Source organism: Gymnoscopelus microlampas (genome assembly GCF_963454915.1).
Source record: "Gymnoscopelus microlampas genome assembly, chromosome: 20".
Classification (NCBI taxonomy): Eukaryota; Metazoa; Chordata; class Actinopteri; order Myctophiformes; family Myctophidae; genus Gymnoscopelus; species Gymnoscopelus microlampas.
In genome coordinates, this window is record NC_139957.1 from 22,723,197 (window position 1) to 22,751,058 (window position 27,862).

At 43.0% G+C, this 27,862-nt stretch overlaps 3 protein-coding genes across 4 annotated transcripts in view; 1 reads left to right on the plus strand and 2 right to left on the minus strand.

Annotated features, from left to right (window-relative positions):
• Positions 1–340: 340 nt before the first annotated feature.
• odf3l2a (outer dense fiber of sperm tails 3-like 2a) lies at positions 341–3,545 on the minus strand (the record flags this gene model as incomplete). Its single annotated transcript, XM_084044159.1, has 5 exons — positions 3,477–3,545; positions 2,805–2,915; positions 2,554–2,667; positions 1,027–1,168; positions 341–686 (listed from the first exon to the last, which is right to left on the minus strand). Exons 1-5 carry the CDS (start codon positions 3,523–3,525, stop codon positions 341–343), a joined length of 762 nt encoding a protein of 253 aa, XP_083900285.1. The 5' UTR covers positions 3,526–3,545.
• A 2,404-nt stretch (positions 3,546–5,949) lies between these two features.
• crlf1a (cytokine receptor-like factor 1a) lies at positions 5,950–27,297 on the minus strand. Of its 2 annotated transcripts, none has more exons than XM_084044212.1 (9): positions 27,171–27,297; positions 23,223–23,501; positions 21,358–21,487; positions 17,386–17,555; positions 12,322–12,479; positions 10,225–10,299; positions 9,781–9,874; positions 9,071–9,255; positions 5,950–7,130 (listed from the first exon to the last, which is right to left on the minus strand). In XM_084044212.1, exons 1-9 carry the CDS (start codon positions 27,250–27,252, stop codon positions 7,107–7,109), a joined length of 1,197 nt encoding a protein of 398 aa, XP_083900338.1. In that variant the 5' UTR covers positions 27,253–27,297; the 3' UTR covers positions 5,950–7,106. The 2 variants fall into 2 exon arrangements, with proteins under 2 accessions (XP_083900338.1, XP_083900339.1); XM_084044213.1 differs by having other exon boundaries at positions 9,067–9,255.
• A 76-nt stretch (positions 27,298–27,373) lies between these two features.
• keap1a (kelch-like ECH-associated protein 1a) overlaps positions 27,374–27,862 on the plus strand; it is a 38,305-nt gene continuing 37,816 nt past the window's right edge. Inside the window, exon 1 of the mRNA XM_084044211.1 lies at positions 27,374–27,506. The gene's annotated coding sequence lies outside the window, so the exon portion shown is untranslated. The remainder of the gene's footprint in view (positions 27,507–27,862) is intronic.

Sequence of the window (27,862 nt, forward strand, 5' to 3'; positions counted from 1 at the left end):
TTACAAGTCATTTGTACACTCTGAGAGTAAAATGAACATCTGCTATGTGATCTGCTATTTTCAAACTTCTTAAATATTTTTCTAATTTATTTATGAAATTATATGATTTTCGAAATACTTTAGAAAAACTGGTGGAATTGTTTTTAATTGATGAAAAGTTATGATTTCTTTACTTTTTAGAAATCATTTGAAATAATATATCTATTTTTTTAAATGTAGGAAACAAAACAAAAGGGCATATTTACTCGCGACCCATAAAAACTGGTCCACGATCCAAACATGGACCCCCGACCCACTGTTTGGGAATCAGTGTGTGTGTATGGTGTGTACACATTAAACTTCAGTCGATGACATCCACCACCAGTGGGGTGACAAACTCAGTGTGGCGTATGCCCAGGGTGAAGGACGGGGCCTTGGGGAGGTGCAAGTGGACTTTCTCCGGGCTGTGGGTTCCAGGTCCAGGGATGCGTGAGGCGTAACTGGGCCTCTTGGTTCGGCCCTGCATGGAGAAGGAAGGCTGGCGATGGAGGAAGACATCCGGTTCGGTGCTGTTGTAGTGGCCCGGTCCAGGGGTCCCCGCCAGGTCCTCAGACGGCGCCCCGAAACTCCTTCGGGCCAACATGCTGTAGCAGGCGCTGGACGACTTATGGGGAACCTTCGGGCCAAGCACACTGGGGAGGCTGTACCTGATAGGGGGTGATGGGTGGGAGGGGAAAGTAGATTTAAAATTGTCTCGGGTGATTTTTTAAGAGCTTTGTTTTTCCACGACTTGGGGGACTTCTCCAGTCATGTTTTGATCAACAAAGCATATTTTAGTCATAACAGTACAGATGTGCATGTGATCTTTCTTTGTGTTTCTACACTGTGGTTGTAGCCGAAGAGATTTAAACCTATTATCCTCTGATCACTGACTATATTACAGGTCTGTCTTCTTAATCTATGTACTGTATCTGCTCTGCCTACTCTCTGCTCTCTCTGCTCTCACACGCACGCGCGCGCGCGCACGCACACACGCACACACCCTACCTGTTGGGTGCAGGTACAGCATCCACAGCACGGTATCGGGTGCGGGTGCTCATGGTGTAGGAGGGTGGTCTGTGGTGAGCGTTGAGAGGCGGGGCCTTCTCTGGACTGTAAGCTCCCGGCCCCGGAGTCTGAAACTGATCCGCTTCACAAAGAACAACACACACATGCATATCATTATTAGCTGGAGAATGTGGAGGTTTTTTGTTTATTGTTTTCTTTGTCATCTTTATTGCTCCTCTCCTCTCCTCTCCTCTCCTCCTCTTTCACTGGGGGTGAGAGATCAATAGGGCCACACCGACATAACAATTTGATTCGCTTGATTTTTTTTCGGTACATCGGTATCTGCAATTATGCAGCCAATGTGGCCTGATTTTTTACTAGTTTCGACTTAGTGTACCTATTTTGGGCAAGTCATTATCGGCTAACATAAATAAATAAAAATGCTTAATAGCAGATCTGCAAGCTAACACAAATTGCGATGCAACAGGTTGTGAGCATGTACAGTAGATTGGCTATTTTTGAACATATTGAATAGGGTTTAAGTGGTTAAATAAAATAAAACATTCAAAGAAATTGGTCAAAACATTGGTAACCGGTGGTCTAGGACAATGTTTTCCAAGCGTTTTTGGCCCAAGGCACACAATGGGCAAGGCAAAATCTCAAGGTACACCTGTATTCATATCCATGCAAAATAGCCTCTGTTATCAATCATGTCACACTCCTAAACGTTTATTTTTATTTACTAATGCCAAATAAAAAGTAAAAAATATATATTTTTGGGATATATTTATAATTTGCCTCTGTATTGGGAAATAAGTGCACACAAAGTACCAATATATACTAAATAAAAAAATATTCATAACAGTTTACAGTTTAGGCATTTAGCAGACGCTCTTAATCCAGAGCGATTTACAGTAAGCAAGGACACAAGATAATACATCATACATCAATAATACATCAAATGCATACAAATAGTAATCTAATAATAAAGTAAACCAATAATCTAACAATAACTAATACATAAACCAAGAATCTATCATCAGCCTACATTGAAACTATACACACTATAGGATGCCAGGTCAACAATGACCTGGCATCTGTCTACATAACATGCTATCTAAGTTACATTTTAGCCTTTGCATAGTCCTGCAAGGTCGTCAAGGCTAGGGCAAGTGCTACGGGCTGAGGTGGAGTCTGAAGAGGTGAGTCTTCAGATTACGGCAGAAGGTTGGGAGTGAGTCTGCAGTTCTTATTGCAATGGGGAGTTCATTCCATAGTTTGGGAGCCAGAAGGGAGTAGAGTCTGCGACGTGTGGAGCGTGTGGAGCGTGGATAACTGTTTGTATAGCTGTATTGCAGCAATAATATAATATGTTGTTGTCCCTGGAATTGGCTCACGCACACCAGTGTGCCTCAGCACACCGTTTGGGAACCACTGGTCTACGGCTCTCCAAAATCTGGCATCGGTTGGGCCCTAGAGAACATAGTAATTGACTGCAGTCTTTCGGAGTCCACACATGGCTCTCACCTGCCCGCTTCCCTCTGCCTTGTATGGAGTAGGACGGGGTTTGCACACGGCCAAACCGGGTCACATTGCCACCAACATGGTACCGAGGTCCTGGGCTGGAGTCCACAGAGACCACTGTAGAACACAGAGTAAGTGTTCATTTAACTGTGTTAGATAGTTACGGGTCTATTTGGTTGTACACTTGGTTGTAACACTGATGATTTTACTATGTAAATATATTCAGTGGGTTTAAAATAATAGATTTAACTCACTGGCACTGCTCATGCGACTGTGGAAGGTGTAGGCAGGGCTACTGGGTTTGGTGACATCATGGTTGATGTAGCCTACAGTTGGCGGTAGGCCATAGCGACCAGGGCCCGGACCTAACAATCAGGAGGACCAACAACCAAAATGAGGATGAGGGAACACAGTCATTGATAGATGGAAAAAAATACTCCATATAATAATTGCAACGACTCAATTGCACAATCCTACCCAAAAACAAAACAAAACAAAAAACAACACACAAACAACAAAATCAACAATGTCAAGGACAGCAATCCCAATTATCATTGGGCGTGCTAGTCCTGGACGTTGGTGATTGGAATACATTAATTTCCAGGAAATAATGTGCACACATCACATCATCCCTTGGCCCTACTGTTTATCCTGTAATGACATCCACATGGTTGTGTTTCCTTATGTGTTTTCTATGGTTATGCATAATAACCTTCTAATCCTATTTGATTGGAACTGGATTCTAAACAATGTGGAACTTTCAAACAGGTTGTGAAACACTACTGCATGGTGGTTTAGAGCCAAGCCATAACGCAATCATAGGCACGTGGACGTATCCAAACACATACTGTACGCACATGCACGCACGCACGCACGCACGCACACACACACACACACACACACACACACACGCTACTTTAACTAACCTCTCTCTCTACCAGAGATTATGGGACGTCTCTTGACCACCCCTTCCATAACCTGTCAGCCTCTTTCTTTCTTCTTTCTCTCTTCCTCCCAAGCTCCTGTCACTTCGGGTACATCCTCCTCCCATGTAGCTCTCGCCAGAGTAAAAGAGAAAAAAAAGGAAAAACTCACAGTCTCCTGGGCTGAATTATGCATGATCACAAGGTAAGGAAACCTTATCTGTTCCGAAGCCCCAGTGACGCCCGAGTCCGCTCGTCACCTCCTCTTCTGAAGGTCCCCACAGGACAAAAGGTTTTCACACCACTGATCACAGGGTACAGATTGAGATTGAAGAAAATAAGTGGGGCCTCTGGAGACTCACAAGGACTTAGAAAGAAGAGCTGCTGGTGGTGGTGGGTATCAACATCTGAGAGGAAACACAAATTACTCCTCACAAAAGTGAATTAAGATAAAATGTTAAAATACCCAAAAGAGGTGCTTTGTTGAGGGAAACAGGGAGTCCAGCATGTAAAACACACTTGCTTCATGTACTCAAATGATCACTGCAACATTAATCGTGTAAGTGTTACATGTAATGTAGCTCATTTGTCATCCAATGCTTTGGGTTTGGGTTACTACAGTGGGTATGTTGTAACTAGAACTACTAGTCATTCAATAGCCTACACACACACACACACACACACACACACACACACACACACACACACACACACACAGTATTATTAACAATGAAAGAACTTGCACTCTTTAAGTGATGCTGTTTTGATTCTTGACAAGCCAAGCTTTGTTGTCATGATAATACGATCATGAGAGATTTCTCTATGAATTCGATAATAAAATAATAAAACCTCCCATGAATTTTTGTTTATGTAAACTTTTGCTATAATAGCAGTTTTAGTATCACATCCCATATAGTAGACGTCTAGAAGTAATCTCAGACTACTGTAAATGTAATCCTGCCTGAAACATTGTAGGCCTAAATATCTTGTCCTGTGAGAGGATGACCTTTCAGCGAGGTGATGTTTGGTTTCCAGGGAACGAGACTCTGATTGTCTTACACATTCTCCTAATTATATCCCTTAAGAGAGAGGTAACTAAAGCCTTGTGTGAGGAGCCCTGACCAAGAAAAAATAACCCTGGCTGGTTAAATATTAACCAACAGTGACTCTGAATGGTGACCGCCTTAGTAACTGGACTCGGCTGTGTCATCAACGGGAGACAGACACATACACAACCAGGCACTGACTGTAAACACATTCACCAGATTTGGTTACCTTCATCCCCAGTGAGAGAAAGCAGTGGGCAGCAGAGGACATGTTTGAGGATGTAAGTCACTGCTGTGAGACATGAGGTGAGGAAACGTCAGAGAACTAACCTCCGAATAAGGGGGTTACAATGAGTTTGAGATGATGAAGACAAAAATCTGATGGGTCATATGAAGCCAATTCTAATATTTCTCTATATATCTCTGATGACAGCATTGTCAACTGTATATCCATTTCATGCATGTTGTTGTTTCAATTGAATCCTTGACCTAATTGTAGTCGTATTGCCGATAATGGAGGACTGGGGGTTAAGGTATTTTTACCCATGTTCCTTCTCCTTCAGGGAAACTACATAGACCCACATGCTCCACACAGGAATGTCAAGTCTTCTATTGTTGGAATTAAAGTCATCCTCAACAGGTTTGCCGTCATTGACATCTATTCGTTTTTTAACAGTGAAATTGAAGGGTGGATGCGACATGGATGTGACATGCCCATTGTTAAGTCATGTCATTTTGGCGTGTCATGTTTATTGTTTAAAAAAACTATGGTTTACCCACATCACACAAGAACAGGAGAACTGTTGCGCATGTGTAATCCTGTTTTTTTCCTGTCTGCAATCGATCTGTCCACGCCCTATGGTAGCCATGGTGATGACCTTGAGTAGTGATCCTCAGCACCTGAGCTGAGGTGATCAAGCACCTTATAAAAGCAGTGTATTTGTCTGTGACCAACCATTATAGCACTGACGAAGGTCCTGGGAGGACTAAAAACGTTTTGCTTTTTAATTCACTGAGCACCTGAGCACACTATGGGCATCACAAAATAAAGAAAAATATTTTTCTTTAAGTCTCGTCTAAGGAGTTGTTCCTATACCTCATGCAGTGAGCGAGTCTCCTTTTGTCAGTTCACCTTACCCACATCATACTAATACAGTTTACTGTTGGATGTTTAACTTTTGAAACAATGCTTTTGGGGTCCATTTAGAAATGAGAAAATGTTCTTTCACCAAATCATACACAAGTTAAAACTTTGATGCTCATATCTCTGAATTTCACAGAGCGGAGAGGTACAGTCTCAGAGATAAGAGACATGATGACATACAGTATGAGAAGCCCTATTCCTCATAAAGAATGCAGAAATACTCAAAATGTCCCCCATGTCCAGTGTGCTTCAGTGTGCATGGTACACAGTGGTCAATACATTTCCAATCTTTTAGAATGATCATTTTATAAAGAACATCAGTCAATAGCATTTCAGTCATTTAAAAATGTACCTACTAAACATAACTTAGAAATAAAACATAACTTTACACATTTTTGTTTTTAAATATGCCAGTACAGTTCAGTACAAAAATAAAGGCAGTGAAATGTCTCCTTACACAAACAACAACATCATTTCATCAGTCGCATACCGTTACTCAAAAGCAAATAAATCCTGGGGTGCTAAGCAACCACTCAGCTGTGTGTTCAACATGTATATCAAGTTTGTGATTACAAATACATCTAAGATGTTTTTTGGGGCGGATCAAGAATACAGTGAACTGTAAAGCTTTAAATTGGTGTTGATGTTGTGCAGCATCACCTCAATAGTCAACAAAATAACCACTAGATGGCGCTTTGGATCCATTCCCTTAGTTTTGAGTCACCAGTCACCACAAGGTCTTCAAAGTGGAGTCAGTGGAGTGGGCGGGGGTTCCAGAGTCAGGAACACAGTCATGGAGAACATCCAGAACACTTTTAGAACACCTCTCCAACACGTCTATAGAATGCACCTTGTGCGTCTAACCCTATTCGCCTTGAAAAGCCGCTTTCATGGTCTTTACACATGTCCGAGTCATGCGCGCTGACAACAGGCACGCCTTGATGTAATAATGCATCTGTGGTATTGGTTATTCCATTCCAACGAGGACCAGGTGGAGACTAAAGAAAAACATTGGATAAAACAGCTCCTAAGAAAGCAGAGCGGTCCATGTGTTCTCGTACTTTTCCCGTGCAATGATTCTTTGATGTCCAGGACACATTCCCAAGCCGCACCAATTGCACCACGTCAGGTTAAATAGTGCTCATATTGTCTAAAACAGGTGCATATTGGCGCATACAGCAAAAATATTTTAAAAAATCCCTTAGTTTGTCTTTGCATGTCCTCAAATGTCCGTGAAGAGTCCACACTCAAGACCTTCCAGAGTCTTTGTAAATCACACCAACAAAAATAAGCTCTCTCTCTCACACACACACGCACGCACGCACGCACGCACGCACGCACGCACGCACGCACGCACGCACGCACGCACGCACAGGCAAACACACAAATTACACTCACATCTCATGTCTTGACTCGGATACTTCTTGTATAAAGTAGTGTGTGCTATGACTTATCCCCTTGGAGTACCTAAATGAAAGACAAAGCATATTAGACATCATTGCCACGCAAACATTTTTAAAAGAGATTTATTTAGTGTATGTGTGCGTATATAATTTATATTTGAATGTGTCCTGTCGTGTGCATACCTGTGTGTGTGTGTGTGTGTGTGTGTGTGTGTGTGTGTGTGTGTGTGTGTGTGTGTGTGTGTGTGTGTGTGTGTGTGTGTCTGTCTGTCTGTTATGAGCTGAATGTTCCTCTGTCTTGCTGTCTGAATGAGAGGGCTTGCTTATACTGTTTTCTTTTAAGCATTTAGCTTCGGAAATGAATATATTATACATATGCCCATGTTACACTTTGGATATAAGATTATGTTGGACACACCGGGCTTGATGTTCTATTATTGTGATCGGTGGGGAGATCCGTGGTCAAACAACAATGGCATCTCTTTGTCTACAAAGAAGAGAGAGGAGTCACCAAGGAAGATCTGACAACAGACATCGGTTTAACGCCTCATTTCCACATTGAGATCTGACTCCTGAATGTCCAATCGATTAAGATCAAAATGGACGAGTTGAGGGCGATGTTTAAATATGAGCGTGGATTATTTGTGAGATTGTAATCTCTTGACAACAATGAGAAATATTTTGCCACGGTTGAACAGGAAACCACTTGATGCATTGCAGAACAGCTCTGTTTTATTTGTGTTTTATTTTTCTATCCAGGGAGTGGTGTTTGCAACTCAAACACTCGTTCTTTTTACCACACAGGGAACATAACTGTCTCTGCACTGCTTTACTACACGAACAGAAGACTTAAACAAACACCCGAACACATGTATGGTAGAGCATATATGGAACGAATATAGATATATATATTCCTTTGACAGTATATGAATATATAGCTGTATACTCCCCCACCCCACATATTCCCCACTGCTGTTAATGTTACTTACTGCCAGAGTTCTTATTTTTCTTTGAAGCCAAGTAATTAAAGTAATATATTTTTGTACATCATGCTGCTGAACATGCTGCACCAATAGTTTGCTAGTTGTGTAAGTGATTGACCAATAAACGTTCTTGATTCTTGATTGAAGCTGATTGGTTGCTTTTCTCTCCATTCAGTGAGTGGGGTCGAGTTAACGAGACTGAAATGAACCTTTGTGGGTCTGATCAGCCAGATACTTCTCAAATCTCAACTCATCCTTCACGTGATGCCTGGTAGTGACCATAAGAGGAGTGAGTAATCTAACTCGCCGACATCCGTAGGTAGGAAGTTATAACGACCATGTTTGAACACACAAATGGTCGATAGTTTCTTTACTTCCTGACTTCTTTATATTTCAGTTTTTTTTTATGGTCACACATGTGCAATGACAGGGGAGTGGCCAACCCATGCCGAGGCATCCAGGTGAACTCCACACAACGATGTAACAATGCTTCGCAACCGGAAACTCCTTCGCTCGCATAGAATGGAAGCAACCGAACACAACTGTGACTGTGCTCTTAAACTGCCATAGCTTTCTAGTAGGTAGTGCCAAACGACACAGCTTTTCTCAAACATTTTTGCTTTTGTTGGAGTTTTTGTTTCCGTAGTGAGTGGTTTCTGTGTTAGTTCCCTTTTGAGCGATGATATCTGTGCGGGGAATGTGTGTGTGTGTGTGTGTGTGTGTGTGTGTGTGTGTGTGTGTGTGTGTGTGTGTGTGTGTGTGTGTGTGTGTGTGTGTGTGTGTGTGTGTGTGTGTGTGTGTGTGTGTGTGTGTGTGTGTGTGTGTGTGTGTGTGTGTGTGCGTGTGCGGGCATGCACAATGCAAAATCCTGAGTGCCAGTTGCACGTCGATATTGACACTCTCAAAGCTAAATTGACACGTAGGATTTTACAGAGTACATGCAAGTACATGCATGTGAGATTGCACTTATGTGTGAATTTGCGCTGCCTCTTCTCTCCATTGTGTAGCGATGCTTACCTACCTGGTTGCGTGCTTTGTGGGATTTCTGCATTAGCATCCTCCACTGGTCGTACAGCTTCATGGACATCCCGCTGCAGCCGTAGGCATGCTTCCGTACCCAGCCAAAGAACTGCTTCAGCTCCCTGCGCAAGGTGGAATTTGAGTCCCCGCTGGACTTGGAGTCACAGGAGCCTGACATCAGTCGCTCTGCAGAGTCGAGATCGAGGGGATAAGAGAAAGGGGAGAGAAAAGAGAGGGTACAAAGTTATAGGCGATGTATTCTAAACTGTGATGCTCTTTAATGAAACACGCTAACAGGAAGGAGAGTGTAGCGTTAGAGGAGTGACTTGATGAGGGGTTAGAGTAAAAGGGGATAAAATAAGAGAGAGACATCAGAGAGAGAAGGAGATAAACCAGCCGCTTTGCAGAGTTGAGTTACAGCAGGGAAACAAAGGGGAGACAAGAGAAAAGGATTGCAACACAGTTATAGGTATAGGTGATGGATTCAATGCTATATGCCAACAGAGAGGGGAGAGCAGACATAAAGGGAGGATTTGGAAGAAAAAGAGAGAAAAGGGGGATATAGAAAGAGAGAGAGACAGACAGACAGACAGACAGAGAGGGGAGAATTCAAGATGGGAACAAAAGAATAAAGGGTAGCATGAGACTAGACAACAAGACAGATGAAAGGGGAGAGATGCTTGTGTGTGTGGTGTGGGTCCATGTGCTCACCACTGTGGGGTGTGGATGCAGCAGTGGAGTGACTCCATTCGCTCCAGATGCCTGCTTTGCGGGAGCCAAAGATCCCGACGGGGTTGCAGCGAACCTGAAGAGAATAAAACATCATTATCATGTTTCCCACTGAAACATCACACAGACAAACTCTGTACGACCACTAATGTACACACCAGGACATGTATATACTTATGTGTGCACACACCCATGCAAACAGACACACAGGCAAGACCCATGCATGCAAACACAAGTGTGTGTGTGTGTGTGTGTGTGTGTGTGTGTGTGTGTGTGTGTGTGTGTGTGTGTGTGTGTGTGTGTGTGTGTGTGTGTGTGTGTGTGTGTGTGTGTGTGTGTGTGTCTGTGTGTGTGTGTGTGTGTGTGTGTGTGTGTGTGCGTGCGTGCGTGCGTGCGTGCGTGCGTGCGTGCGTGCACAAAACATACCTGGACAAAATACACCGTTCCCGGCCTCAGACCAGCCAATCGACAAGATGTCTGATTCCCCACATCATCTATCACCTGGGAAAGAACACAAACACGCACACGCACACGCACACGCACACACACACACACACACACACACACACACACACACACACACACACACACACACACACACACACATATAGAAAGACAAGACACAGAGAGACAAAGAGAGAGCGGTTGAATGCTGTAGGTCTGACCGCAATCTTGAATACAAATGGGCGAAAACTGAGGAAGAAGCCGGAAGCAAGATGCTGGAAACACAACCGCAAACCATGCACAGACATAAACAACATGCACGCCAGTATGCACGCCACATCGTTTATTGGCTCCTAATCAACATGTTTAGAGAAACATTTGACATAGCAGCATGTCCTCTGGGAAAAATCTGCTCCCGATTACTTATTACTGATCAGAATCTGAGGAGACACATAACTTACACATGGGCGCAAGTGCACTGGCAGGCACACAGATGTACTATATATTCGGATGTACAGGCGGAAGGCACGCACACGCCGCATGCACGCACACGCTCATAAACTATCAGCAAAATATACTTCCAGGCACAAACAAAGTTACAGACAAATAGATACAGACACTTAGGCAGACACAGTTGAGGATACACACACACGCACGCACGCACGCACGCACGCACGCACGCACGCACGCACGCACGCACGCACGCACGCACGCACGCACGCACGCACGCACACACACACACACACACACACACACACACAAAGTAAAAGTCCTACTCAAACAGAGACAATGCAGAGACACAGACAAAATGATCACACGCACACAAGCATGCACGCACACAAGCATGCACGCACACACGCACACACTCACACACTCCAAAACTAATAAGCTCACAATTCGCCCATAACCACTTTCACCCTGGCGTTCTGTCCATAAACACTTGCCTTGAGTGACTACAACAGAAAACAGAGTGCAGAAATTACAGGCATCAGGTCTTAATGATTTGACATAGGGAAGCCAAATCTAGAAGTCACCGCTGAGCCCATTTATAGCCATATTGAAGACATTAACAGTTGAGATGGATCCCTTCATTCCTGAGCGTGACCTCATGATTAGGGCTTGTTCGCAGGGAAATGGAGTTTGTTTTCACTATGAAGTCCTTAAAGCCTCTTGGATTCATTTTAAAAGTTTCAACTTCAAATTGTCTCCTCGCTCACTCTCTCTCTCTCCACTCCTCTTTGTTCTCTGTCCCCATTTCCGAGGAAAGACTTGGTGAGGCCAGAGTTATACTTAGTTGTGCGCCAGTGTCGCGCATCAAAACTAGCAGATTTACAAGCTCACATCGCATCACAGCGCGACCCGTTGCGAGCTTGTAGATAAGCTATTTTCGGCGCGCGACACCGGCACGCAAGTAAATATAGCTCAGGTTTTATTCTACATCTGCACAATTCCCTCTTAATTACCGAAGATTCTTCTCTCATACCCAGAGGACTCAAAAAAGAATTCCAGGAAGAGCCATCTGGATTGCGGAGGTTCACATCGTGTATTTTTTACATATAAGACACATAGTCGCTCCATCAGACGCTAAAGAGCAAGGCAGGCGATGGAGACGGTAGCGTGCACACACAGAGGGCCTGGCCTGTCTGTTTCACTCTGTGGTAGTCGGACTTCAAGGCGTGTGATTGATTGATGGATGAAAGTTCACCGATGGACCAAAGAATTAACTCATCTGGCAGCGCAGGTCTCAATCAGAATAGATTATAGGTGATTAGAGGCAGAGGATGAGAACCAGCTGGGACAGTGCAGCGGCAAAGCATCTGTCTGTGTGTGTGTGTGTGTGTGTGTGTGTGTGTGTGTGTACACTCTATGGGTGTCTATGTCTGTCCGCCTTGTTCGGTTCATTTCTGTGTATCTGTGGGTCTATTGTGTGTGTGTTGGGGGGTGAGAGACAGAAAAGTGTGCACGCACACACGCGGTCGCGCGCATGTGGGTGGGTGGATAAGAGAAAGAAATAGAGAATGTGTGTGTGCGTATGCGTATGCGTGTGCGTGTGCGTGTGCGTGTGCGTGTGTTCTGTACCTTCCAGTCCTGGCTGTCTTCCAGTCTGTAGCGGATCTGGTACTTTGCCTGAAACAGGAAGTCTTTGAGAGCGGATGAGGGCTCCCAGCGAACACTCAGCTGGTCCTCCAGCTCACCCACACGATTCACAGTCACACCTGTCGGAGGATCCGTGGTCACTGGATGAAGACGAAGAAGAAGACGAGGGGATACACATTTAAAATAAACATGAATATCTCCTCAATACAATCTCTGCTTTACAATAAAAATACATCCTACAATCCTGTTTGGATGAGGAGGAGGTGAGTCAGATTTCATATCTTGATATCACTCCAGTATAATATCTGTTCACCCCTAGAGGAAGTTATTTGCTTAAAAAGAAATTTAAGAAAAAAAGCAAAACATAATAATAATTACTCAAGACACTCTACATATAAATTAAATTAAATTCATTAAATTGAATTCACACACCTCACACCCTCACACATACAGTATGTATTGACCGTTTGATGCTCTAGAAATTGCACTACAACCATGTTTATTGCTAGCTATATTTGGCACACCATCAAATGTAGAGATTATTGCTTTTGTAACACTCTTGGCTAGACGAAGAATATTATTATCCTGGAAATCTCCAAGACCACCCTCTCACTCAATCTGGCTCAACGACCATACCTCTGCAGAATAGAATGCTCTTGTGTGTTTCAGGTGTAGTGGGCAATGTGTATGCCACTAGGAAACCCTCCTTGCAGACACAGAAGCGTGCGCGTACACACACGCACATGCACACACACACACACACACACACACACACACACACACACGCACACGCACACGCACACGCACACGCACACGCACACGCACACGCACACGCACACGCACACGCACATGCACATTTAATCATTTATTTATGTCCACATAAGAGATACAATACAAGGACACAAATATTACAAGGTGCTGTAAAAAACGTACAGTCAGTAAATCATGGACAAATACCCCCACACCCTTTAGGGGTACAAATAACAGCGTCTTCGCCCGATAGTAGAAGAGATTCCACAGAATTTTGCAAGTTGTTTAGCTACTTTTTTTGGCATCCCAAGTTGTTGGAAGCCTCTTACAACCAACCTATGTACATGTCCTAGGCTGCCAAAGATAAACCCCCCCACACACACACACACACACACACACACACACACACACACACACACACACACACACACACACACACACACACACACACACACACACACACACACACACACACACACACACACACACACACACACACACACACACACACACACTATATGCAATGACGTTTACCATATGTTATCTAACTGTCCCCAATAAAAACTTCTTTAAAATAATAAAATAGCGTACCTATTCTGAGCATGAAATAATAGGTGGATATTCAACGAAAATAACATTTGCCGAAAATAGCCAATCTACAAGCTCATAATGGGTCAACGTGTAGATCGTCTCAAATATAGACATTTTGTGTAGAGGAAAAAAGGAGGGGGCCAAGTACAGACACCTGGGGGACCCCGGCCAATGAAGTATACAGTGTTTTACAGTAAGTGGTTAAATGGGTGACAGCAAAATGGATGACTAGGAATGGGACATGTGTTATAGATGACACTCAAATATATAAAAGAAATGCATGAAATTAAACTTAATGATAAGAATAAATTATCTCAACACGTACAAAATGTAAACATTCAATTTAAAACACACACTGTTATTTACTTTGATTGTATTTTTACAGGGACAGTACACATTAATCAACATCGCTGTAAATGTGCCAGTGCTAGCCAAACAACTAATTTTCAGCCGTAGGGGGCCAGATGTGAACAAAGCCATTAAAAACAGACAGCATCAAAGCATGTGAACAATTAAAAGTCAATAAAAGCAAAGTGTACAAAACGAGACAAGAGAGTCAGCCAAGTGTTTACCACAATAAGGCACACATAAAGCAGGCTATTAATATACAGAAAGACATAATCATTAGCAGACTAGACAGAAAGTTAGGCTTGATTTATACTTCATCGGAAGACAGATGAAACGATTCCGACAAAAGCTGAAACAAAAGATGGAACAAGAACAACAGCAGATGGAACAACAACAATAAATTATTGAAGAACGCTTGCTGAAAATAACTGATGAGATCAGTAATAAGTTACCTTCGGCGAGCGACACCGTCACGGCATGAAGTATACTTAGCAAGTAATATGGGACACATGCAGTACAACCATATAATGGGATTAGACAATGGGATTAGAGAGACAAGATAACATGAGAAACACTAAAATGAAATAGACGACCCAGGCAGATGAGCACAGACAAAGTGTGTAGCGACTAAGCATGACGACAAATCTGTTGAAATCATCCCCATTAACATGCGTTGTGCGAGCGGTGCACTGCATGCATCATGTCAGCGTGAAGCATCGACATGAGTTCCCTATAGCCTTCTGGGCTCAGAGGATTCCCCATGACTCTGGAATGTCGATACCTTAAGGTGTTTTGGACGTGACTGTAAATGTGAGTCACTCACACACAGAAATAGATGCACACACACACACGCATGCACTCAAGCACGGGCAATATACTGTACACACGCGCACGCACGCACGCACGCGCGCACGCACACACACACACACACACACACACACACACACACACACACACACACACACACACACACACACACACACACACACACACACACACACACACACACACACACACACACACACACACACACACACAGAAATAGATGAATACAAACACACACGCACCCCTCTGCATAGGTGTGGCTGACTCCTGTCTTTTACGCGGCAACCTGAGTGCAATGCGGGAACAAACACTAGAAACCGCCTACTCTCTTTCTACTGATCAGTTTCTATACTGTCAGCATGCCCTGCCCTGCCCTCTGGGCATCCTAGGTTTGTCTGTGTGTGTCTGTGCGTGTGCGTGCGTGCCTGTGTGTGTGTGTGTGTGTGTGTGTGTGTGTGTGTGTGTGTGTGTGTGTGTGTGTGTGTGTGTGTGTGTGTGTGTGTGTGTGTGTGTGTGTGTGTGTGTGTGTGTGTGTGTGTGTGTGTGTGTGTGTGTCTAATATAAGTTACGAACATAAAACAACAAATTCGGATTTTGGTTTGTAAAAAATGTCTCTCATTGTTCTCATTTGTTATTCATTTCATAAGAGGGGGCTTACCGACATACTGTATTCAAACAAGGTAAATCACATAATGTTCTAATTTGTTTTTCATTTTATAATTACATCTCAAAATGTAATCACCAGTTTATATCCTTGTTTTTTATATCAAACTATAAAAATAAAAACAACCATATAATCTCGGAACTAAGTGTTGAGTGGTACTTAAAATGAAAACCAAATGAAAACATTTCTAATTTTTATGACGTTTCCTAACAAGAACGGGCTCCTCATAGTAGTCCACTTTCACTACTTTAGACGTGTGTGTGTGTGTGTGTGTGTGTGTGTGTGTGTGTGTGTGTGTGTGTGTGTGTGTGTGTGTGTGTGTGTGTGTGTGTGTGTGTGTGTGTGTTATAAGACCACAACGTATACATGCAAGCCAAGCTTGTATACGCAGCAGAAGGGAGAGCATTACCATCTGATGGATATTTTGCTTCCGTGCTAGTGATGTTTCCCCTACAGCTATGTGTCTCTCTGTAGATCTCCCTGACCCACAAGTGTTTTAAGAGTGGACGTCCAAGCTAATCAGACAGTATTACTTCAGCTCCAAGTCCTAAAGCCTAAAATCCCAAACTCCTCTGGTCTCAAGGATCTACAGCAGGCTAGGAGACAGGATTAGGTTAGTGGAACATTCCACAACTGCATGAAAGGAAGTGTGTGTGTGTGTGTGTGTGTGTGTGTGTGTGTGTGTGTGTGTGTGTGTGTGTGTGTGTGTGTGTGTGTGTGTGTGTGTGTGTGTGCGTGTGCGTGTGCGTGTGCGTGTGTGCGTGCGTGCGTGCGTGCGTGAGTGCGTGCGTGCGTGCGTGCGTGTGTCTAGCAAGCATGAGCTCATCCAAAGAAAGGGTGTATCCTGTCTCCTGACATTCGTCACACACCTACGCCGGTCCAGGTGTGTTTATGATTTTGAAAAAAGGGAAGGGCTCTCCATCTCCCCCAATGCCAGTAAAATAAGTCGTCTTTGAACCAATCATTATCTGATCTCAGATAACTTTAAATAGGAGTGCCAATTCAATTTTGTACTACTGTGGTCTATGACAGATGCACATTTGCATGTATGTTCTCTCAAAGTCTGACAGCTGGGATCTACAAAACTGAACACACGGCAACAAACAAACAGCAATCTTAAAATGTTGTATTCATTATTATTATTATCAAAATTGTATTTTCTCCAGTAGAGTGAATGGGGCAAGATATTTCTTTCTTTCCAATTGTAATTGTTCTAAGAACAATATGCATCAACATAAGGTGGTAACAGTTTTTCTAATTAACCAGTTAGCCCACAGGTATAAATATATAGTATATGAATTTGCATTTACAGTGTAGTGCTTTTACTAGTCATCTGACTAGTGAAATGTGCTTTACAATGTACACTACATGCTGGCTAGTATTCTCACAAAATGTAGCTATTCCCATGAATGCAAATGAGGTGGGCTTCAGACGAGAATGTAAATTCATTGTACCTCCCTGCCTGGGGGGCCAGTGACAGAGGGAGCTAAGCTTTAAAACAGTCAAAAGGTCAAAGATCACACACCATACAGAATCTCTTTCACACTCTTGGTGCACACAGGCAGCCGCACACTCTCTCTCACACACACACACACACACACACACACACACACACACACACACACACACACACACACACACACACACACACACACACACACACACACACACACACAGACACACACACAGAGAGAGACACACAGACATGCATGTGTAGTGTACCCATGCACACACACACAGATGCACAGGTTTGTGTAAAAACACACACACACACACACACACACACACACACACACACACACACACACACACACACACACACACACACACACACACACACACACGCTTAAAAACACACGTGCACTCACCCACGTCTAGGATATCCAGGGTGATGATGTCGGAGGTGGCTGAGCCCAGTTGGTTGGAGGCCTCCACCCAGATCTCGTAGGGTGTGAACAGAGCCAGGTCGCGGGGGATGTAGCAGGTGTATGGCTGGGTCAGACTGTAGTCCTCACACTCCCTCTCCTTACCGTACCACCTGGAGGGACAAACGCAGCATTCATTGATTAGAGAACAGTGGTTTTCAACAAGTGCTCCGGGGACCACCACCAGTGGTCCTTGGGGGGTACCAGGGGGTCCCCAGGGAAATAAGTTAACATAGCGTCACAATCATTTTAACCACTTAGCTTTGGCTATTAAAAAATATCAGATATACAATACACATAGCGTGGCACCGAGTGCCGCACTATGAGCTTGTATATCTGATATTTTTGAACAATCTTGAAAATATGTGCATATCTTTGTATATATATATTTTCTTTAAAGCGAATGTTTTTAATTCAAATCTTTGCTTCTGGGGGTCCCTGGCACAAAACATTTTCAGATGGGGGTCCGCGGCCAAATGCATATCAATTTAGGGGTCCTTGGCATGAAAAATGTTGAAAACCACTGGATTAGAACATGGTTGAATTAGAGCCCCCCATTGGAACGCATTGAAATACTCTATGCTCTATCACGACAACCCATGGTTATGCTAGGTTTTGATTCGCAGTTTGGTTAACATTGAGGGGGAATCTTACTGCTAATCACTGCAAAACGAGTTTATAAAGCAAAAACACAATCAATAAATTGATATGTTGTATTATAATAACATGGCTACGGACATTTTAGCACATGAACCCTATCGTCCCTATTCTGGGCATGTTATAATAGGCAAACATTCCTCAAAAATAGCAGATCTAGAAGCTCACGATGCAGTGCATTGTGAGCTTGTAGATTGGCTATTTTCAGCTAAGAGATCTGGTGCAGAGGGGAAAAGGAGGGGACCAAGTATAGACCCCCGGCCTAATGGACCCCGGTTAACAAAATATATCGTTGCTGTCGGGCAGAAACCTCTTATTTCCATATTTCAACTTTAAATGTTTTTTCGTAAATGAATGCCCTACTTCGTCATCAGTGTTGGGCAGTGACAAGTTACTTTTAATATATTACTGTAATATTATTATTTTACCCAATAACGAGTAGTGTAAGGTATTACTCTGCCAAAAAACAGCAATATTATACCATATTACTATGTAAAATGTTTTACATATTACATATTTGTCAGGATCTGTCTCATTGTGTATTTCTGATGTATCGTTCCAATTGTTCCCTGTTCTCCTTGAACTGTTATTTTTGTAGTGTTGTCCTAGTGTTTCCTGTTTTGCTTTGTTGCCGCTTCCTGTCTTGTCTCACCTGTATATAATTGCATTTGTAGTTCACATGTGTCCTGTTCAGTCTCAGCCATTCATGTGTTGATTGTAGTGTTGTTTCACCTGTGTCTAGTTAGCCTTTGTGTATTTAAGCCTCCCTGTGTTCAGAGTTGCCCTGTTTGATTATAGTTGTTGTTATGTCCATGCTCTGTTAATAAATCCTTGTGCATTAGACCTATTCTTCTCCTGCCTATTGTGTTCTGCATCTGGTCCAACACTCCTGCCTTGCACGTGACAATATTACTCGGGTTTGTTGGCTGCCTTTTGAAAATATTTCATTTAAAAGGTCAAGAGAGATTTCTGCGTTATTGTATGTATTGTAACCGTTTGTACTGATTGGTGACTATTATTATTATTCCAAAAAAATTGATTCAGTTCTAAAAGGAGCTGGCTAAACAGATTGTGTTGTTGTACATCCCTTTTTTCTTTTTTTGCGGGTGGGGGTCCTTGACATGAAAAGTTTGAGAACCACTGATATTATAGCAACATCAGTTTAAAAAAAAAAAAAAACTGCAAAAAAATATTTTTTGCAGTTTTTCTTGTGCAGATCTGCAAGCTTCATAGCGCAGCACCAAGTGCCTCGCTATGAGCTTGTAGATCTTTTATTTTTTTTTATAGCCAAAGAAATCTTCAAATGACACAGATGCTTTCCCACATACTTCCACGCTAATCTCAAATATCTCAGCAACAGTCAACAGATATCGGTGAGATATACACCTAAAAATGAGCTAGCTTTGAAACACTCTTTTTCATGGAAGGCTTTCTCAAATAAATAAATTGTTCAATATGCACAATTTTATACAATATATGTAGTGGGGGTCCTTGCTTCGTTTCTCTCAACTAAAGGGTTCCTTAGCCTGAAAAACAATGAAGACACCTGATGTAGGGTTTGGTGGCTAAGCACTGCCCGTGATAATAATCAATATACATTGCAATCGCCTTTTCTGCATTGCGTATTATTAAGTATACACAATAATATATACAGCAATTCTAGGATGCTCAATGTTCATTAAATAAACAGTAAACAATGAAATAAAGTTCATTATAAATAAACATATCAAGAAACATAGCACTAAAAATGCTATGATTACTTCGTGTTTACTTTATTAAAAGAAAAAGAAGAAAGAAACAACCTCAGTTATAACTTGATATTTATTCATTTAATTGTCAAATGAAGATCGCACTGATGACAATTCTTTTGGAGAGCAGCCACTATTTTTTTTTGTTCCACTGATGCTTGAAGTTTGTTCTTCAGTGTGGTCTAGATTGAAGATTTGTTTTGTCTTGCTTTGGACTTCTCTACTGTCAGTGGTTTTGATCTCAACTCAGTCGGCACAGGTTGGGTCAACTGGGGTGGTCTCGACTACATCTCTAATTTTTGGGTTCATAATTTGTGGGATTATAATATAAACATTGAATATTTTTAGAATAAAAATAAAATAATAATGAACATATTGTCTCATAAAGGACAGGTACAGGGTAGAACCTTACGTGAAGTATAATTTGTGTCTCTGTGCACAAATAGGAAAAGCATTAGCTCTGGAGACTGGCAAGTTTAATGCCACTCCAGAAGAGAGATACTGTTTGTTTTGTGAACTAGATGAAATTGAAAATGAGGTATTTTTGTTTTGTTTTACTGCCCTAAATATGATGATATAAGAGAGGCATGTTTTAGTAAGATATATTTTATTCATGGTGATTTCCTTGAGTTAGATGATTATGAAAGACTTGAGATATGTTTCGTTTGGGAGAGAAGACAGTACACTCTGTATAATTCAGAGCTGGAATGGAATGTATTATTTGAATATAAACATGCTGTAAGCGTAAAATGGTGTCTTATAAACCCATGAGGGTTGGGCACTTTGTGTGCAGGACACGAAAATAAAATAATCAATCAATCATATGGGTATTCTATGGGTGTGTGTGTGTGTGTGTGTGTGTGTGTGTGTGTGCGTGCGTGTGTGTACTGTATATACTAGAGTTGAGTTTAGAAACTAGAATGCTTTATAGTCAGTTATTTTGATTCGTCCCTGGTCTGCCTGAGACAGAATCTCTCTGTCTACAACCTGATTTAAACCCTGGTTTATGAAAGGAAGTGTGTCGCAAGACGCGATGCAACGCGGTGTATATAAATCAGCCTTGTAGTTTTCAGTGCGTGACACCGGCGCTCAACTAAGTATACATGAGGCATTAAGTGAGGTCATACAGCATCTTCAGCTGCCTGATATTTACATTGTATCCAAATCTTTGTAGTTCTGTAACAATTTCAGTTTGGAGATTTAATCTGTTTCATCACACATGACATTTCTCCAAGCGTTAGAGGAGCATTCTTATCTGCCCAACAGCCATGACTGGGGAACATATGCAGCCAAATACAGAGTGTAAAAAAACATTTATAGCCTAAAGTATAGTTCATGGACCCCAGGGCTCTTTATTATAATTGTAATCTTTATTTAACCAGTAACATCACATTGAGACAAAGGCTCTATACTAGGTACGCTCCTTTTCCCTCTACATCAAATCTCTTGGTTGAAAATAGCACTCAGGGCTGAATGAACACTCCAGACTTTGTATGTTCCTGCTACACACCTGAATTTGTACTTGAGGTTGTACTTGGTTCTGATGAAGGTCTCTCCCTGTCCCCCAGGAGCCCAGCGGCATGTCAGGTCCTTGGTGTTCCTGGACCAGCATGTCAGATTGACCGGCTTCTCTGGAGGCACTGGGTGGTGGGGGGGGGGGGGGGGTAGTTATGGAAAGAGTGAGGCAGGGGGAGAGAAGAGAGGGATGGGAGGTGAAGGAGAAATGGAAAGAGAGTGAAGTGGAGGGGTAGAGAGAGTGACGGGGAGGTGGAGGGAGTTTTTTTTTTAAAGAGTGGAGAAGGTAGATAAGAGAGATGGTGAGAGAAAAGTGGAAGAAATAAGAGTGTACGAAAGACGGGAAGAGGGGGGGAGAAAGTTCATGGAAGAGAGAGAGAGACAGACAGACAGAGAGAAAGAGAGATAAAGAGATAAGGGAAGAACATTTGGGGTTAGCAAGTACTCTATTACCCTGTTCCTTCTATCATTCCTTCAAACTTTCAGGTCAGGGCAAAAAGAAAGTTCACCATTATCAAAGCCCTCTCCTCGTGTAATTTACTAACGAGCGATGTTCCTCAGAAATTGGTATGTTTGTTCTGATTGCGAGTGTGTTCAAGTGTGTGTGTGTGTGTGTGTGTGTGTGTGTGTGTGTGTGTGTGTGTGTGTGTGTGTGTGTGTGTGTGTGTGTGTGTGTGTGTGTGTGTGTGTGTGTGTGTGTGTGTGTGCTGTAAACTTGGGTCAGATTCAGGAACCCTGCCAACATTCCTCTTCTGTCAGAACACAGGCTGCTGAACACCAGCGTCACACAGAGATTAGGATCCTGACTACAAAACTGTCCGTGTGTGTGTGTGTGTGCGCACAACTGCGTGTGCGTGTGTGAGAGAGAGAGGCAGAGAAGTGAGAGATCGTACGTGTGTGTGTGTGTGTGTGTGTGTGCGTGTGCGTGTGTATGTGGCTGTATATGGCATGCACACAAGTGTTACTTCACTGCAAAATCTTTATGACTCCTTAGAAGTCATTTATCATCTCATCACCCAGGCCAGCAGCACATTTATTTTTCAGTTCTCATTGTGACATACTGTGTGTGTGTATGTGTGTGTGTGTGTGTGTGTGTGTGTGTGTGTGTGTGTGTGTGTGTGTGTGTGTGTTTGTGTGCGTTTGACAGAGAGTGACTGCTAGTAAGGAAGAGAGCTAATACTGTCCATGCTTATGTATGTATGTATGTGTGTGTGTGTGTGTGTGTGTGTGTGTGTGTGTGTGTGTGTGCGCGCGCGTGCACGCGAACGTGCTTGTTCCTGCTTGCATGCATGAGCACATGTCAGACCCATGCCCTATGAGTGATAGTGCGAGTAATGGACCACACAGGTGGTAAAAGCGTCACAGAGTCACGCAGGCCTCATCAGCCAATCTAAAATACAACCACAACAACTGTGTCGAGGACTCTTCAAAATCTCTTATCCTGCAACAACACCACCCCACCTCGTCTCCCGTCCCCCTCGCCGTCGTCTCTCCGACATCACTCCTGTCCCGTTCTCGGCTCGACTTCTTCTTCTGTGCTTCTCCCCCCCCCCCCCCAACAACCCCCCATCCACCCAGCTTTCTTTTATTTGACCATTTCCTCACGGCGGACCAGCACACACCACATGATTCCCCCAGAGAACATAAGCTTTTTCTCAAAGAGTCTCTGCAGTGAAAGGGATACACTGTAGCCAAGTACACGGTGAACGGAGTGGGAACGGAAGAAGAGGAAGAGAAAAAAAAAACTAAAGCCTGACCGTGACATGAACAAAAAAAATAACAACCGAAAACCCCCTTTTCCCTTGGATTGTGACAATACCGTACAGCAACGTGACCACCGGCTAACTTGCTGTGACTTACTGCCGACGTAGAGGCAGGAGCCGGCCAGGACGTGTCCTCCGGGGTTGTGGCAGAGGAGGTTGTCCCCAGAGCGCTGCCGGGAGGCAGGGAGCCTGGGCAGCGTGACGCTGAGGGCGGTGGGGCTGAGCACGCTGTAGGAGGTGCTGGGCAGACGCCGTCCGTTCAATGTCCAGAACAGAGAGCTGGCATGGACGCCCAGGTCCGGGTTGACCCGGCAGGTGGCGGTCAGGCTGGACCCGATGTGCAGAGCAGGGTCCTCTGGGAAGATGGCTGCCACCTCTGGGGAGCAAGAGGAAGGAGGAGGGGTGAGGGTGTTTGTTAAGAGGCGGGGTACACAGCTGAGTGGTAAGAGAACAGAGAAGAGAAGAGAAGAGAAGAGAAGAGAAGAGAAGAGATTCTACTACACAATTCTATGAACAAATGTAAGATAGTTCCTATGGAGAACAGATGAGAGACTATAATGAGCAAGTGTGAGAGCTTCTAACACTTTGTCAGACCACTACAAATCTCAGCCCGGGGCCATATACTTTGAGTAACTACCTCTGCTGAAAGACAGATTGTGTGGTCCTTTTGAGAAGAACATCTTTGAAGAAGTTCATTTCTCTGTAACTCCACACCAATATTTAGGCTACATCGCAACACTGACATAATTGCAATTCCCGCACACGTGTGCACACACACACACAAACACACACACACACACACACACACACACACACACACACACACACACACACACACACACACACACACACACACACACACACACACACACACACACACACACACACACACACACACAAAAACAAATACACACAGGGTGTTAAGCATATACTCAGCTAGCAGAAGGGAAGGGATCATGATTACCCAATCACACTCTGATCCAGCTGAATAACAATAATTTACTGATCCCTTTCAGTAGTCTGAGAGTGGTGGTGGTTGGCCCAGTCCCTCTGGACCAGGGTGTGAAACCCCCTCACTTTAACGACCACAAAGACAGGCGCAATTACTGCTGTTTATTGTCTCTACTCCACAAGCTTGCAGGAGGAAATGGCTTGTAAAATATGATTTGTTTTCAGAGGCTTACGGCATTTTGAAGCAGGGCTGTGATGATGAGGGCAGGTGATAAGTTTAACCCTTGGACAGTGGAGTGCCCTTAGGTCCTTCTTTTTGTTTTTTTGTTTTTTACATATTTTAAACTCACTATGTGCAATTTATCACAAATCATACAATTCAGGAGCTCATTTGCAAAACACACTATCCATTTCAGGAAGAAAATAAAACAGATAATGTTCATTATTCATTAAGTCTAGCTCAATAATTAAAAGGTTTAAGTTCATGCACCCACATTTGTCATTTGGCCACATTAAGCGTCACGTTTTACAAACGGAGGACATCTCATAATGTCGTTACCAGACAATATGTGGCAGGCAGTGACAGGAAATGCACATAAACGTACAATCCCCCTGTCAAGAATAGAGCACCACAAGGTAACCAATCCCATATACCATGCTCCCTCATTAATGAATCATGTTAGCATGTATTTGATAAATTCTGCTTTTAGTTATTGTTTGAAGGAGCCAAGTAAATATTTAGACATGTTATATTATATATAATATATTTAAAAAATATATTTATAAACTACTGACTGCCATATGGGTAACAACTAAAGTAAAGGGATACAATTATCAAATTCCAGAGTAGCAGTTGAGGAAAGAACAAATGACATCAACAAATGAATTCCCTGATGAGACACTAGCTGAATGCTGAATGGGCTCCAACGAGATAAACACTTGCTCATGGTTGATTTTAAACCCTTTTGACTGCTGGAGTCTGTGAGGAATTGAAAAATGAGAGCTGGTTTCTGACACCCATGGTGGTTATGCTGTCAGTATTCAAGGGTGCGTGAAAGGCCTGTAATACCCCCTATTTCTAAAGCTCTGTTTACCCTTCGCTCGTCCGTGGAACAGTTCAAAAGAAGACTACGCTTCCTACATTTGACGGACAAAAGAGATACATATGGAACGTTTTCAACATTTTGATGGGGCTGTGTAGGGGACAGAATTGAAAGGAGAAGTCATGCAGCATTAAGCGACAATGAGCCATGCAATGCCATCTGAAAAGGGAGCAAAGAGACAACAGTGGAGGCCTGTTTTCAAATGTATAAATTCAATTTTCACATTCGCTTTCATGTTAAAGGGACATGATGTAGTAATTCAAATGTACCATATCTACCCTCAATAGGCCTGTCTCCACGTTGACAGGTTGTGCATGCTCAAATATTTCTTCAACAATATAATCTGATTAGATGTAGGCTACTCTAATTCTATTATTTTCACTACATGTACAGTGAAAGGTTTCACATCATAAAGGCTTTTTTATTGTAAACTGAATGAGCGCAGTTCACTGTTGGAGACTTGGAGTATATCAATAGGTTATAGTTACAGCTTATAATAAAAGCCACGGCTACCATGTCAAGACTGCTGGTCTTTAAGCGTTTAAAACGGGCTTTATTTTATCAGTTTCCACGCCAAATTAACAAGGACAGATGCTGAGGCAGACGTTTGTAGTTCGTTTATAGTGAGCTCACCAATAAAAATAATCTGGCCACTTATGGGGAGCGGACGTGTGGGACTGCAGCAGCACAACTGAGATTTATTTACGTTACTGTGCATTAAGCTGCCGGTTAACATTCTCTAGGAACCGACCAAATGATGTCAGTGTTTTGTTGCGGTCCGTAAAGCCCCATCCATGCTCCCCATGTGTTAAACGAATTATGTCCCGACTTGTTGAAATTCAACCTCCTGGGAGGGTTTCCCAAAAACCTCCCATTTCTTCTGCAGGAACACCGGGGAACATGAATAATAGCCAAAAATCACACCAACAGTGGCCTGACCTGTGGCTGTCAAATGGAAATGTGGCACTTGTCATAGTTTTTTTAAGCGTTCAGAAATTATTTATTTATTTTATTTATTACATATTCACAATGTAACAGCCAATATGGAATTAGAGTGTCCCCTAAACATGAGTTCAAGAATATGGGGGGGGGGACGTAACTTTAAAAAACTGAATTTAATTGTTATTTTGCAGTTTCACTTCTTTCTCACATTTTTTTCTGATTTGTGATGTCATAGCTCTATTTTACCAAGGTGTCATCATCATCCATATTTAAAAAAATAATAATAATAATCATCCTCCATATTAGGTGTGGAAAAATCTCTCAAGCCTTTCACTCAGACCTTTTTTTTTCTTCATATGTACGCTTTTAACTAGTGACACAAATGTACGCATGACGGCTTGTAGAACACTGTCTGCAGCCTGTCTGTCCATTCCAGCCAAACATGACCAAGCCAACGTCTGTGCCACAGTTGCCAGGTTTTGTGAGAGAATCAAGCAACCAGGTCTATGAAAACAAGCCCAAAACAAGCGACTATAAGTCACATGAGACCTTTAAACACATCTGCTAATTGAAAATAGCCGATCTACAAGCTCACAACGTGTCACGATGCAACGCGTTATGAGATTGTAGATCTGATATTTTCAAAAATATCAGTAAGATGTGAAAAGAAAAGTGGAATATTTTCGTAACATTTTAACTACACAAATCTTGTAGTGGGGGGGGGGGGGGGGGTCCCTGGCACAAAATATTTTCAGATGGGTGGTGGGGGGGGGCGGGTTCCACAGACAAACACATTTATTTGGGTAGGTCCTTGACATGAAAATGTTCAAGAACCACTGGTTTAAACAACATCAAACAAGCAAGCCCCAATATAAGCAACTACACTTTGGAAACTAGCCCCCCCCCCCCCCCCTAAAAAACGCAACTTGCAATATTTACAACTAAGCAACCTTACAGAAAAAGAAGCCAAAAGTCGCTTATAAATAAGAGGACTTGGCAACCCTGGTCTGTGCGCATCGATGGACATCTGTGATCTGTCGGACACTTACGTGTGGAGTAGCTCTGTACGGCGGACAGAACAGACAGCATGAGGAGGAACACCAAGCAGCTCTCCAACAAAACGACTCTCATTTTTCCTCCTCTTAGCAAGTTTCTCCTGTTTTTCCGTCCCCTTTTTCTTGTGTTATCCCCCCTTTGACGCGTCGATCCTTGTGTATTTTGAATTATTACGCACGGTCTGATCTGGCAGAGGAAGAACTGCACGGGTTCAAGTTTGACTGGCTGCTCCGAAGTTCAATGCTTCTGTTATAACAAGACAAACGAGCCACACTAGAGGCGACTACTAGAGAGACTAAACCCACGGCCCCGAGACGTCTTAAATCAAGGTGAATTGCTGAGCATAATAACGTCCCGTTTTGGAGTCTTTTCCCTTAATGCTTCCTCTGCTAAAACACACACACACACAAGTTCATACTTTTTAGGCCCCTCCCCTCTCTCTTCCCACACAGTCGCCAGTCATTTCCCCCTCTCTCTCTCTTTCCGTCCTTCCCTTTTTCTTTTTTCAGTCTCTCTCTCTCCCCCTTCCAGTGATGGGTATGAGAGTCACATTCATTCACTTTCACTGAATCATTCTCTCTCTGTCTTCCTGACTTTCCATGTTTCTGTGTCTAGGAGGCTGTTGAGTCACTGTTTTTGGTCATCAGATCTCTCTCTCTCTCTCTCTCTCTCTCTCTCTCTCTCT